Source organism: Varroa destructor, unplaced genomic scaffold (assembly GCF_002443255.2).
Source record: "Varroa destructor unplaced genomic scaffold, Vdes_3.0 BEIS01000001.1, whole genome shotgun sequence".
NCBI classification, from domain to species: domain Eukaryota; kingdom Metazoa; phylum Arthropoda; class Arachnida; order Mesostigmata; family Varroidae; genus Varroa; species Varroa destructor.
In genome coordinates, this window is record NW_019211454.1 from 18,244,488 (window position 1) to 18,258,813 (window position 14,326).

The 14,326-nt window shown below is 39.6% G+C and overlaps 1 protein-coding gene across 1 annotated transcript in view; it reads left to right on the forward strand.

The window, feature by feature from the left end:
- LOC111245759 (cGMP-inhibited 3',5'-cyclic phosphodiesterase 3A-like) overlaps positions 1-13,117 on the forward strand; it is a 126,779-nt gene extending 113,662 nt beyond the window's left edge. Inside the window, exons 9-16 of the mRNA XM_086976788.1 lie at positions 161-310; positions 2,305-2,413; positions 2,726-2,903; positions 4,091-4,274; positions 5,471-5,633; positions 5,917-6,138; positions 6,400-6,533; positions 6,826-13,117. Of these exons, the coding sequence (XP_086832914.1) occupies positions 161-310; positions 2,305-2,413; positions 2,726-2,903; positions 4,091-4,274; positions 5,471-5,633; positions 5,917-6,138; positions 6,400-6,533; positions 6,826-6,927 (1,242 nt within the window). The 3' untranslated portion in view covers positions 6,928-13,117. The remainder of the gene's footprint in view (positions 1-160; positions 311-2,304; positions 2,414-2,725; positions 2,904-4,090; positions 4,275-5,470; positions 5,634-5,916; positions 6,139-6,399; positions 6,534-6,825) is intronic.
- The last annotated feature ends 1,209 nt before the right edge of the window (positions 13,118-14,326 follow it).

The window sequence follows — 14,326 nt, forward strand, 5'->3', positions numbered from 1 at the left end:
CTTTGTAGTCATTTAAGCCTCTTCTATTGTTATACTTAAATTTTGTATTATTTGCGTGGTTTACTTAAGACATCGATGCCTTTTCGATGTATGGCTTGCAAAAAAAGACGGATCGTGTTGGTTTCTTATCTGTCTCGTCTCGCCATTTTGTCGCTTTCAGATGTGCTATCGAATCTTCCATGACACAGGCCTCGTCGAGTCATTCAAGGTTCCCGAAAAAGAGTTTTTAGCATTTCTGCACGCACTCGAAAATGGCTACAGGGACAAGCCCTATCATAACCGGATGCATGCCGCCGACGTGCTGCATGGGGTAAGCGTCCTGCTACGAGAACCGAAACAGATAGTAATATATATATATATATCGCTATTTGTTATAAAACATAATAAATTATAATATATAATAATATACTATATGTAATGTGTAGGACAGGAAAGGGCAAAAGTCTCTTGACGGTTTGAAAAGAGCCATTTTACATATTTATATATCTATACATCTGCATATACAGGCGTTATATACAGATGAATACAAACTGTCAAAAGTCATACGCCACATTCTGTCTATTATTACGAAAATACGTCGAGCTGTCGCTCTTGCTTGTTTTATATACTTTATATAGAATTAAAAAAAAAACTCGGTTTTGTCCATTTTCATATTGTTATTCTGTGCAACTAAGATGATCATAACACAAAGCGAGAAAACTTCACTGTTCCGTTAATGCGACAACAATTGAGTTATCATATAAAGACGCGAATCATGAGTGTTAGATAGACGGTTCTCGCCCGAGACGTCCACTCAGATTATCCCCTGTCGTAAGAGTCCTTGATTTACTATCGCATACTGGTACGGCCTGCTCTAAGGCAGTTCAGTCGAAAAGCAATCGGCTCCATAAATGGCCGTTTCGTTAATATACAGCACAAACGTCCCGTATATACGCACGTGAGGCAATCGAACACGACTTTAGTAGCCGAATATTCTAGACCTGTCCTATGACGATTGAATAGCCATAAAACCGGACATGTTTATATCGCATTACGCGGCTTACCGTCCTCCCTGCAACTTCAGCGACAACAACAATAAGAGCTAAATTTTGAATGTCTTATCTTGAATTCAGTAAAAATTCTGTATTCTGCACAGAGGGTGACGCCTGCCAGGTTTTCACCATTCGTTGTCCTTTTACGGCAATGTCGAGCAACGAATTAAATAGTGGGCAGAGGAGGGACTCTGCCACCTTTCTCTGTCAGAGTCTCGAGCTGAACTAGTGCCGTGCTTGTAAACGTAGCCTGTTTTTAATATTATTTTATTTAGAAACAAATAATGCAAAAATTCAGCTGCCAGTGCTGACATATGGACCGGCGTGCCCCTACGCCCAAAGATTAATAGCTGCTTGTGTATGGCTGCCGCGCCGTTTCATAGATCTATTAAACAAATTTCAATGAAACCACCGAGAGCCACCCCCGTTAGACTACCTGTAATGAGGCATGCTATACCTAAAGAGATGACTGTGATCACATAAAGAAAAGTAGCTAAAAAAAAACCGAGAAAAGTCTGAATGTAGTTAAAACACGATGGTGCGGATTTAAACCCAGCATTCAAGCCGAGTTGACTACATTACTTACGTCCCGCCTCTTTTTTACATTGTTTCACTTAGAGGCTTCTGTGTTTTCTTTGTATAGCAAAAACAACAATAATAATACAAAGGTAACATGCATGATCTATAAGACAATAAGTAAATTTTATTATATTACAGTCGGAATATATGATCGATCGGAATGTTATTTTTCCTTGTCGCACAGGTTTCTACTACAAAATAACGGTCTTGCATACACTCTTTATATAACCTAAAGTGAGCCGAAGGTAAAAATGGTTGGTACGGGCCATAATGATTCAGAGCGGGCATTTCCCTGCCATCGGCAATTTGTTTACAGTTGCCAATTGACTTTGGGAAAACATTATCAGATCGTCAGCGTTTTGTCGTCGATCTGTTCACTGGATACCGGATCCTTATTACCTGTTTAATTTGACTACTGGACGAAAAAGGCGTCAAAAAGAATACAAAATTAATTAATTAATTTCCTGCAATACACATCTAGTAATGCTGGCTAGTGTTAACTGTGTGAGAAAAAATTGTCAATTTCTTAACACACATTCTTGCCATTAGTACGATTATCATCGCCATTATCATTAAGTTAAGCTTAAATTACATTCGGTTAAGAAACAATTCTTAATTTAAATTCTCGATTTAAGAAACGATTGGTCATTGCCGGCTAATGATGACTTGTGTAATCGATAATGTATATAAACAGGTGTACTATCTCACTTCTCAACCGATACCTGGCTTGGAGCAAATCCCCGTGACTGATTCAACTCAACCAGAATTTGGACAAGATTCACCTATGCACCAGACATATTTTGGTAAAACAGAGTTTTATTCGTCGATATCATGTAGATGGAATATAGTTTTGTTGATAGCTTGATTTTTTTTAGCATCTTTCAACAGGAGTGGCCACACCGGAGCGGGTTTAGACCCTCTATAGGAAAATGTCGATTACGTTTACTGTTACCATGCGCACGTTTTATGTCAAACCGTGTTTATCCATGTTAAGAATTAGTTGTACGATCAAGTGTAGAAATTATATCAGTGATATCTTAGGCACCTTCAAATATATTTGTTTAATTTCTCGTTCGTTATTGTTGTTTTTGCCATCGCCACCGTCGTGGTCGCAGCACAAAGCTATTCATGTGATGCAAACCTGCCATACGGCATCATGGGTATTAATTTCCCTGCCCTGGAACTAATGGCGCTCTATTTAGCCGCTGTCATTCACGACTTCGATCACCCGGGACGGACGAACGCCTTTCTGGTCACGACCCACGCACCGCAGGCCATTCTGTATAATGACAGGTTAGTCTTATAGCTTTACACGTATAATATGTGTGAAGTACCGGATTAATTAGTCAGAGTGATACTGTATTGAATGTGGAGGGAACTACGCTGTACTAAGAAACGAATGAAAAACATCTTTATACGTTAACGTATATCAACGCTTGCACAGTGGCGTAAGGATTTCCGCGAACGTTTTCACCTAAGTCGTGCTTATATAGTGATATTCTATAGATCTAACTTACCTAATATAAATGCATTGTTTTTGTACACTAAATTCGATGGAAATATAGTATAGGTTTCAATGTTATTATATTTGGAGCCTTGTTGTTTATTCATAGCACTAATGCATATTCGTAGCACCCGAAGCACGATAATTTCGTTCCTAACAAGTAATTACATCTAAAAGCAGTTTCTACTAACTGTCCTTTACAAGCGATATCTAAATAAATGAGTTAGCTTGCCAGCTATCGGAAAGCTATACCTACAACTACCCAAATCATGCATTCATTGAACAGATATCTACCCACACTGGAACCTTAAACTTTTTTCATTTTGAGAAAGCTCGTCAACGCCGTAATGATTAAAGCGTGCGCACTTGGACAAGACATACAGCCTGGTCTCATATATTCATTTACTCGAAAATTAATCACACTCTAATTGTGTCGGTGCACATTGGCTCATACTGAATTTTCCTAAAAAAAATGAACAAAGATCATTTAAAAGTCATCGACAAACTGGATGAGGCGCGTTTGAGTCTCTCGGGACTCATCTAATGTAAATATAAAGGCTGAGCCGGTACGTCGTTTGTTATGATAAAGATCGCCTTATAGACGTCTTTTAGAAAACCTGTTGCGTGTTTCGTCTACGAGACCAGTTTCTCGTGAGCCCTTACTCAGAGGTTCTAGCATTGCTTGACGTCCTTCGTTAACGCCTTTGGAATCAAAGCTGTTTGTCTTTGCAATAGATTTATAAAAAGTGTACCTCTCAATTACATTACTAAGACTCAATCGTGGGAAATTTTCCAGAGGACCAGAGGACAGCGTTTGCTCTGATGTCTGCAAGCCCAAACGAAGAGCAGGACGTAGCCGATATTAGGCTAGTGTCCTCCACGCGCTGGTATATTTAACAACAGTTGTGGTCTATTCTTATTGATTTAAATTCGGTCGACAAATCGACATTTCGTTTACTTTTTTTCTCACTCATAGGTCAGTGTTGGAAAACCACCATGCGGCGGCAGCTTGGTCTCTCCTGCTGAGTAGACCTGAATTCGACTTCCTGCGCAACCTTGACAAGGCCGAATTTAAAAGATTGCGCTATCTCGTCATCGAGTGTGTTCTCGCTACTGACCTTAAACGACATTTCGAGATACTCGCTGAGTTCACTGCCAAGGTGAGTGCCAATCAAAGAAACAGTTGTGTACTAAATGAGAGGATTAACATACTGTACACGTATCAAATCGGCCTTGTTTTCTCGTTATATAAATATTTCCCGTGTACAATTTTTTTTAGAGCTTTTCACTTTAAGGCAGTTGCCCAGTGGTCCTAAAGCAACATATCCGAGAGGTACCTACAGTACTACAGAATGCAACTAGATGTCCGCTAGAGACAATCAGGCTTCCGGACTAATCAGGAATAGGTCTAGCACATACATTGGTAGCACAGTGAATGTATATATTCTTCTGTCATACCGATGAAATGAGCAGAACCTGGATATGACAACAGATAAAGACGGTTAAAAGATATTGTATGAGTAAATACATCCCCGTCACTAATCACGAATCATGAAGATACTCAAGCAGAACTTCGCTGAATGCTCTTCTCAGGCAGACAGTTGTTTGGGCTTGTCTCAAAATCTCATTATTGAACTCGATAGTAACGAGTACAACAACAACAACTAGAAACAACTGGCGATTTTTCTAGTTGCCTTCTTTATCAAAGCTCCCTATTGGATTACAAAAATAGGCCGATGTCCTAATAATAAACGCAAACGGCATCATGTATATAGGGACATTTTTTATAGCAATTGCATTGTCGACAAAGCGAATCAGTACATACGTCCTACTCAACCCATCGAAAAGGAAACAGTGATCGGCATAATTCGCAATTTAGCAGATTTAATCAAATGCCGCCTTGATCTGCGTCTGTATACAGATCTGAATTAGAAGTAGACTTTCGGTTCACGTGTGTAGCATGCCTGCACTAATTCGACTGTGCTTAACTCACTGATAATTCTGAGCACTGGGATCTTTTCTCTGTCTCTGTCTATGCGGTAAGGACGCGACCCTGGCAACAGGACCAATTTAACTTATATACTCCGTATAATGTAACTGAACTAACTGGACCTACAACATATTAACGAGTAGAGTGCATTTCAAAGCCGTGTTAGATATCGCCTTTATTTCAAGCTTATCGTTGATTCATATGGAGACCTTAGTAACCAGGACCAAATTTAGATCCGTTCCTCGACGATTTCTCGTGTAAGGCGAGCCGGGTAGAACTTTGAACAACACAAACAGCGTTCATCCAAATGCAAGCCACGACTATTTATTTCTATCCACCTATAATGTCCCCTGCCTTAATTAACAGATGAACATGGCGGACAGTGCGGGGCTCGATTGGACAAACGAGGCCGATCGCCTGTTAGTTTCCGAAATGGCCATAAAACTATCGGATATTAACGGACCGTGCAAACGGCGGGACATTCACGTCCAATGGACGCGCCGGATAGAACAAGAGTTCTACGAGCAAGGTACTAGAAATATGCGATGATGACAATAAGAATGGTACGATAAAAGATAAATAAAGAAAAACTCAAAAGTAAACCTATTAAGTGGATGACTTCTTTCTATTTGGATGTTCAGATGATCTAGGAGTATACTCGAAGTAAAGACGTTGATGTATTTATATTACTTTTGTTTCTATTCTATCGATATACTTACTCGAGCCATGTGAAACTATGATTGATTAATTTAACGATGTATACTCAAAACGAGTACAACCTACGTAAATATCCCCTGACAACTGCGTCATAGGTGATGAAGAACAACGTCTAGGACTTCCGGTGTCGCCGTTCATGGATAGATCCCGACCGCAGCTGGCCAAATTACAAGAATCGTTCATCAAACACCTGGTAGCTCCCCTCTGCAATGCTTACGGCCAAGCTGGACTGTTGCCCGGTGAGTGGGTGAGCGTTGACGGCGATCACTCTACCAGCCTGCGGCCGCCTTCTCGTCACGGCACTAATGGAAACCCAGGTAGAGAAAAAAATATACACGATAAACAGCAGTCGACACTATCGTTACCGAGAACACTTACGTGAAGTTTTAATCAGACGAGGCAAGCTGTTTCCTAGCAATTTGTCAGGTTTTATTGTTTCAGGCGCTGCTAAGTCGAAAAGTTTTGCTCAATACAAGGTTTCATTTCGCGTTTAAAGATAGCGATTCAGCACAGCTAGAGCGGTCAAAACCATACGTCTATTTGCGAATTATTATTATTTGACTGCGGTTATATCACAGATGACGAAGCATCCTCCAGTGATACGAATCTAGATGACGACGAAGCAAAGGAAGACGAAGAGGCTGGCGATACCGGCAAACCAAATTCCCAACGTTCAAATCAAGTTGTCTGTTTACAAACCAAGCATCTACAGGTAGGTCGTTGAGGTTTTCCATAAAGAGTTTGTTTTGCGTTTCTGTCAGATAGTAAATGTTTGCAAACGTCAATCTGCTCTATGCAAGCCACGATCTTGCCTCCCTTAACTTCATTGGTTTATCGTTAAAAAAAAATAGTACATTCACGATTATACGAATTAACTACACCACTCCAAATACTTCCGTATAAATGCTTTTGCATTTGGACGTTCGCCGCTATTTCCATCTACTTTTATAGCACACAGCAGTGTCAAAACATGGTACCATTATAAATTCTATTTTATTTCATAGGACAATTACGCATATTGGATCAAGGTTCTAGAGAAGGAACACGAGTCGAGTGCCAGCCTCAAAGAAGGCGACGGCGAGGAGGCCGACGCCGAAGACTGCTGATTATCAATGCCCAGGATGATGACAACAGGTGCCGCCATGATTGTAGAGAAAAATTAAGAGGACAAAGAAGAGAAAGCAGATTTTTGTAGATGTACGACCAGGAACAACAGGATATTGTCAGACCTCACGCGCCCCTGCGGAACCTTCCTCGCTTGCCTTTAGAGAGCCATAGGGGACACCCAGAGTTGTAGGGTTGCCAAAACAAGCACATGTACACGCAAAATAACAAAGCAAGCTATTACGCCGACTGATAAGAGAGATAATCTATATATACGGGCTCGTGTCCATACAAACGTACAGATATATAGACACACAAACGATAGCAACACCTGAAGGAAACACGTCAAGTAAAGACCGATATAGGTAAACGAAGCTAGCCAATGTGAGAGGGTAAGTTGCTCCAGAACGAAGATCTACTCTAAAAAAGTCGCCTAAAGCTAGCTCAGACGAAAATTTGCCATGCAAAATCGTTCTCGTTCCTACATTGGCGACATCAGTACAACTATCCTATCCATTGAATTGAATTGGAACATGTCCAGTGAACAATATCCACACAAGTGCGCTACAAAAATACCCACAGTAAGTCTGACCACAGTAAGAGTCTATTGCAAATTTTCGAAGGTCCGCTAGAGACCGCACTAAGGCTACTCCAACAGAGGCCTCAGGCTCAATCTGTGCCCCTAGGTCAAACATCTAAGACAGGTTTACTCCTGATTGTGAAGCCGAGATCATCACTGGCTTTGTGACGACTCATGAAGTCATTTCTAAGCTGGCGCAAATCAATTCAGAAAGGCTGCAAGAGGAGAAGTATACTGTACTATCTCACAATTGTTTTTTAGGCGTCGTTCTTGTAAGTACAAGAGTGCAGTGTGAATATCATGCAATTTGCAGATCTGTAATGCTCCGAAGGCTCTGGTTCACCACGCTTTTCCTGAAATATAAAATAACCCTGACTCTGATAAGCTTTTGTCTGGCCACGCCACTCTCGAAGTTCCATCTGATCGCTTTTTGATCAAGCAGGTTTTAAAAATGCAGCGAGCCATATTTGTTTGATGCCAGACCAATCACCTGGGGAACACGCTCTCCTTGACAGAAGACAGCTTTACGTTAGTGTTATTGATTTATATATTGGATGAATGATTAGGTCGTCAAAAAGCCATATAAGCATAAGAGGAAATAACGAACAAGATTAAGATTGTGTTGACGTGTGACTGAAATAGTTTAGAAGAGCGTCATTGATTCGAATCAGCTTCAATTGGGGATGTGACACATACGAGTGGCTAAAACGGGTAGACATGGTATGACTTTTGAGATCTGTGTCAAACCAGCAAGTTACTTTGTCCATAACTAAGACCTTCAGTTGAGGTCTGCCTATCGAATAATTTGAAAGAAAGCGATACGGCTTAACGAATTTGTCACCTAGGTAACACAACAGGGAAATTAAATAAGTATCTATATATGACATATTTTGGCCCGTCAAACTGCAGGGCAGAACTAAAAGCGCTCACTTCGGCTTCAAAACGTTAGGCCAATCAATGTATGATAGCAGCCAGATCATTGACCTTTCGAAAATCGATATGAAACCTGTGAGCTAGAATGGCTCCGAAACGACTGACATTGAGGAGAAGAGCCAGACCTGGGATGCGATATGAACCTCCACAAATGTTTATGTCTGTCAGTGTGACATAGGCATCAGTTAGCCTTCATATCAAGAAGCAGTATTGTCAACTATGTGTCGTTTACGATGCTTACCGAATCTCCGGGGTGGTTTCTGTCGGGTATCTAAGCCTAGGTAGTAGCATGTGTAGTTTGAACAATCGGCGTGCCACAGAGCGGAAATAAGAGTACGATGACAAGTATACACGGGATATTGTAGCGTACACAGTCCGGCTGGACTTGATTTTTAACTTAAGTTGTACGCCTCAGTATGCTTGTTGATCACACCATGTTAAGGACAAACATAGAGAAATAAAAGATAAACACAGCCATGAATGACCGAAACATCCACCTATTGTATCGGTGACGCATAATGGAATAATACTTCTCATATATATACATATATAATTTTATTAATATATAATTTTCTTATCTTTCCAATGTGGTCCCGTAGCAGACTCTGACTGTTGTTGAGAAATGGCGTCGCAAAAATAAAGAGAAAAACGTCGCTAAATAAAAACTTCACACCATTTGCAGGCGAAGAAATGTTGCATTGTGTACCGCCGCAAGCGCCATTGATCTTTAACCGTTGATTTAGTGGACGTTGTGGAACTTAATGAGTATATAAGAGAATACGGCGGTAAATAGGCAGCACTGAGACGAAAAACGGGCGCTGATAAATATAACACACACCTATTCATACAGTTAGTAAAAGAGAGGGAGAGAGAAGAGAGGCGAGAAAAGGTGCAATAAAAACAGGATCAGCAACCAAAAAAAGCCTGGACAACCAATATGACGCGCAACGTGAGCTGCGCATTTTTAGACAAAAATGCCACCACGATATGCCCCAAAGTGGGTGGCGTAAATTTCAAACCTAAAAAGCCTCATCGACGAATCTCGCTTAGCAGCCCATTGACGAAACATGACGAAAGAGTTTAAACAGGCTTATTCTGACATTTTGTCATGCTCAGTCATATGTGCAAACCGAAATCACGGTGGTCATAGGTCTTTCATGACCAAGTCGCGTTTCGAAATCGGTTCCAGAAACAGCCTGCTACGGCTGTGGCTACTGTATAAGAAGCTATTCCAACGGGTTACACGTTACTTGCAGTGCTCGGTCGTTAATGAAGATTACTATAACAACGAGTGAATCATAAGCGGGCGACATTGCCATGGCGATATAATGAGCACAGAAACATCTCGTGACATCACTACATGCCTGCGTGATTTGCATCAGAATGCGTTCATGTGTGACGTAAAGGTATGAGTTAGGACTAAAGTAACAGTTCCTTGGCAAATTCAAACTTCAGGCTTATGGACAAGTCCTGCATATTGCTCTGAAAACGTCAACAGGCATCTTCTCTCTTTCTCTTTGAGGAGGGGAAGTTCACCTTCTGCATTGAATGAACGTTTGGGAGCAAATTTGAAAAAAGTAAGCGCTGGCCAAAAACCTCCTGAACAGGCCCACTCAACAGTGACCATAACAGCAGCAACGAGCGTCATCTTTTCCGACGATAATGATGTTCAAATGGAACTGTATAAACGGACAAATATATATATATATATATATATCTTGGGGGATGACAATTAATTAATATAAAGAGACGAAATAAAAAAGAAGCACTTAGCTACTGTAAGCAGTTGCTGATATCGTGCGTGTATCGTTACTTTATTGTCAAATGCATCGTTGCACTGGTCGGGAAAACGAGTAACAAAATAAAAATAATGATAAAGTCAATATAGCATGATTATTATAAACACTATTGCTAATATTACGGGAATTATATATATATATATATATATATATATATATATATATATATATATAGCAACGACGCCGCATAAATACCACACACGTAGGCGCATAAATATAACTTGGCGTTACCAGACAATAAAAACAACAACAAACGGGAGTACGTATACAGGGTACGGCAGCTAAATAGCAGAACCTCGACGGGCTGTCGACATGCGTTTTCTCGCTGTCCTCGGTGCCAGAAGAAAGCCCGTTCTTTCTGGTATAAAAAAACTAGTTCGTAATGGCGAAGCACAGTGCGTCTTTTTCGGAACTTGAACAAAGATTAGCTATTATCCCATCTCTACGCGCTTGGCAAATCCCCACAAAGATTAACAACTTCTTTTTTCGCCTGAAATCGACGGCTTACGTTATCGCTAGTTTTTCTGCGGTTTCTGAAAAATACGAAATATTTTCATGAGGCAAGCTAGAGGATTATTTGTAGGGTTGGGATCTAAAGGGTTAAAAAGTAATTTTCGGCGAAGTTAACCCTAACGGTATCGCTTATTGCAATTATTGAGAAAAAAAACTATTTGCAAATTAGTCATATTGAAAAAAGTACTTAAATTAATTTGAAAATTACTAGTGAGTCGTTTAGGTTCTGAATTGAAACCACAATGTGATGGTTAGATGCAATAAGCATGGCTGTCAGGAATGACGCTTATAACACACGTGAAGAGTTTCGTCAAAGTATCTCTCATTATTCAGGTATAGCCTATGAAACAAAACATAAGGGAAGGTCTTAATTTGGGTGCCGCACCCTGAATTTATAGCTGATGTCTGTAGAGGAACATACGCGACGCATTAAACATATGATTATAAGAATAACAAACTATTAATAGTATTAAAAGATGGTTGCAATAGAAGCAGCATAATAACAAAAAGACTATGTAATGATAAGAAACTATATTTGATCGGTTATGTCTGCTGCACCTGTATTAGAAGGAGACAATTGTCAATGACGAGCTCATCACCAAGATCTTATGATCTGCCACGAGATTTGGCCAGAATCACACAAGGTTGAAAGATACCATTCACAAAAATCTATGTAAGTAAACTAACTTACCAAGAGGGGAACGCAGAGGTTAATCGGATCGTTCCGTGGAGCGTCAGTGAGCATATTGAAATCAATGTGATACTGTAAGAAAGTAAAGCAAGGCAACGGACTGTCGTTTTGTGTATTTCAACACAGACAAACTGCCGAAATATTCGGCTGTCTCAACAGAAAAAAAAAGGAAAATCGTCAGAAAACAGCTAAAGAAAAACTAGAACAGAGTGACATAAAACACTCTAAACGATATTAGGGACAGCGGAGCGTAGAATATGGGGGCCGGGGGGCAAAAAAATAGACAGATTTGTATCGAAAAATGCTATGTACGATTAAAACAACAATAATCTAACGACAATAACACCACAACTAACAAGGCTGAGATGGAGACGATATACGCGTAGATAACATGGTCATGGTTGGTCGAATTATAATATGCGCGGTGATGCCGTGTTTCATGCATAGGTTAAAGACATACGCAATACACATACGCATGTAGTACATACCCATACAGAGACCGATGAGAACAAGACAGAAGAGTTAGAGTGAAAGCTACTGAAAAAAGATGGAACATAGCAAGAACTTGCATTAAAGTGGTTGTAGCAGTTCTGCTGAGCATTTCGACATGTTTTTGTTGAGGCAGGCAACCGCAAAAAGGACAATGAACGAGACAACATAGCGGCAGCATATATAAGCACAAGAACTGCCAATTAAACAAATGGACTAGAAGTGTAGAGAGAGACAGTGTCGGGATGAAATCGAAATGACGGAATTGCACATAAAAGGGTTAGAGGGAGAGAAAAGTACCAGTGGTATTCACGGTGAAACAGATAACCCAACCACAAGAAAACAACAGTGAGATAGATGGAGCGAAAGTTCAGCTATGTGCGGCCAGAACTGGGGACAAATCGTGTGATCACTATAACGATAACTTGAATAAAACATATAAAGAATAATATTCAGCTATAGCCATAACTGTAGCACCCTCCTCCCCCCCAAAAAAAAACAATAACAACACAGGACACAAAAGACACACACTCACAAACATATAATAAATTAACTATATATAAATATATATGACGATGATGACGAGGACATCAACAATATTAGTAACAGTAAATAATTTATGGTGGTTGGAGACATATGTAGGCTGCCGATAACCGTGTCGCGAAACAAGTGAGCGTAAAAATAAAGAATAATTGCAAGGAGCTGCTGATAATATTAAACGTTGAGGAGCAGGACAATGTCAGGTCAATGTTTATTAACATTGTACGGCGCCAACAACGTCACGTATCTAACCCGGGCTTGCGTGATCACTAAATCCTTGACTTGCTCTAAGTATACCATCAATTCGCCGACTGCGTAGCAGAGAGTCCGCCGGGCATGAGGAAAACTAGGCTTGAGGCTACATGCAGCGGCAGCATTGCAGAGAAGAAGCAGAACTCAGGAACGACCCGCCCATAAAAATGGTGGTAGTTGTTCAATTTGCGGCAACATGGGGCAAAGCCACAAATCAAATCAAACAGAACAGGAAGATAATGTGGGACAAAACAAACAATGATCGTAATGGTAACGATAAAGAAAATTACAACAGGGGAAAAATACATTTTTAGGTAAAAAAAATATAGGCTGGGGCAAAAGGTCAAGAAATCCGAAAAGAAATAAATAATAAACTGTTTTTGTCAACTGTGTTACGAATGGGTGTGGTTAATTAGGCAGATATAATAGGCCATAATAAGAGATTTACAACTTATAGTATATTCGCAACAGATTTGAATCGTTGTGCTCTTTGCGATAGATTCCTCAATGTCGACTGAATATGACTTTCCCGCATCTATTGTAGGTGATTGGAAAAATCGCACCTTATCAACAAGCACGGATGCTTAATTTTTAGGATGTCTGATGAGATTCGATTTCGTTCAAATGGAGTTTGGAAAGAAGGCAACTTTTAAAAAATAAGCATTGTATATAAGTCTTTACGCTGCAACTAACGCCTCTACCTGGAGAGACCCCAGCATTAAGCTTGCTACAAAGGCTTTAATTCTCTTCGAATTTTTTTAGAGTCAACTGTTAAGCTATCAGAAACTTAGAAACGTAAGAGCTGATTGCATTCTCATTTTTGAACTATTAACCAGAATACTATACTTTTTTAGCTATTCAGATCTTCACAAAAGATGACAGAATTTCCGCGATCTCAAAAGATCCTTAAGTAGATACGCTCATAGTAATGATAAGCAAACCCCTTGTTCGTTTTGTTCCGGATAATCATGTTGTTAATGGATATGAAGTAGTTCAACGTGTTGGGTTGTTTTGTAGAACAGCGGCTCCTCGTTTAACTGTAATGATTCTAAATATGATTTTCGTGGCACTCTAAATGAAATCGCCGGAATCAACAATGCTAAATAAGTCAGGTTTAATTTTTGTGCGAACTATTAGCATTTTATAGCAGCGCTTGACCTCTCTAAGGTCTTGATCTCTAAGAGTATGCTGATTATTTAAAAAAAAAAAAAACTTTTTAGAATGTAATGTCAACAGATTTAATTTTACTAATAAGTCAACTGTTAATTTTTTTCAGACGTAAATAATACAGACGTAAATTTTGGGTTATACCTCACGGCCACTAAAACTATTAAAAAATATATTTTGCTAGAAAGAAGTAAAATTAAAACAAGACATTTTTTAAAAACTTTTTTTAAAACTAATCTAAAAATCTCTGACATAGCTTTTATGTACAAACCCTAAAGAAACGGTTATCTTCTAAATGCCAACATGTAATTCGTCTATAAAATTATTAATCATCTTCTTTTTCGCGAAAATTTTTCACAGATAATCATTACCGTACGGACTATTCTCGTGGTTGGTACGCCTACTTGCAAAACACACTAAAAACGCTTTCTTTATCA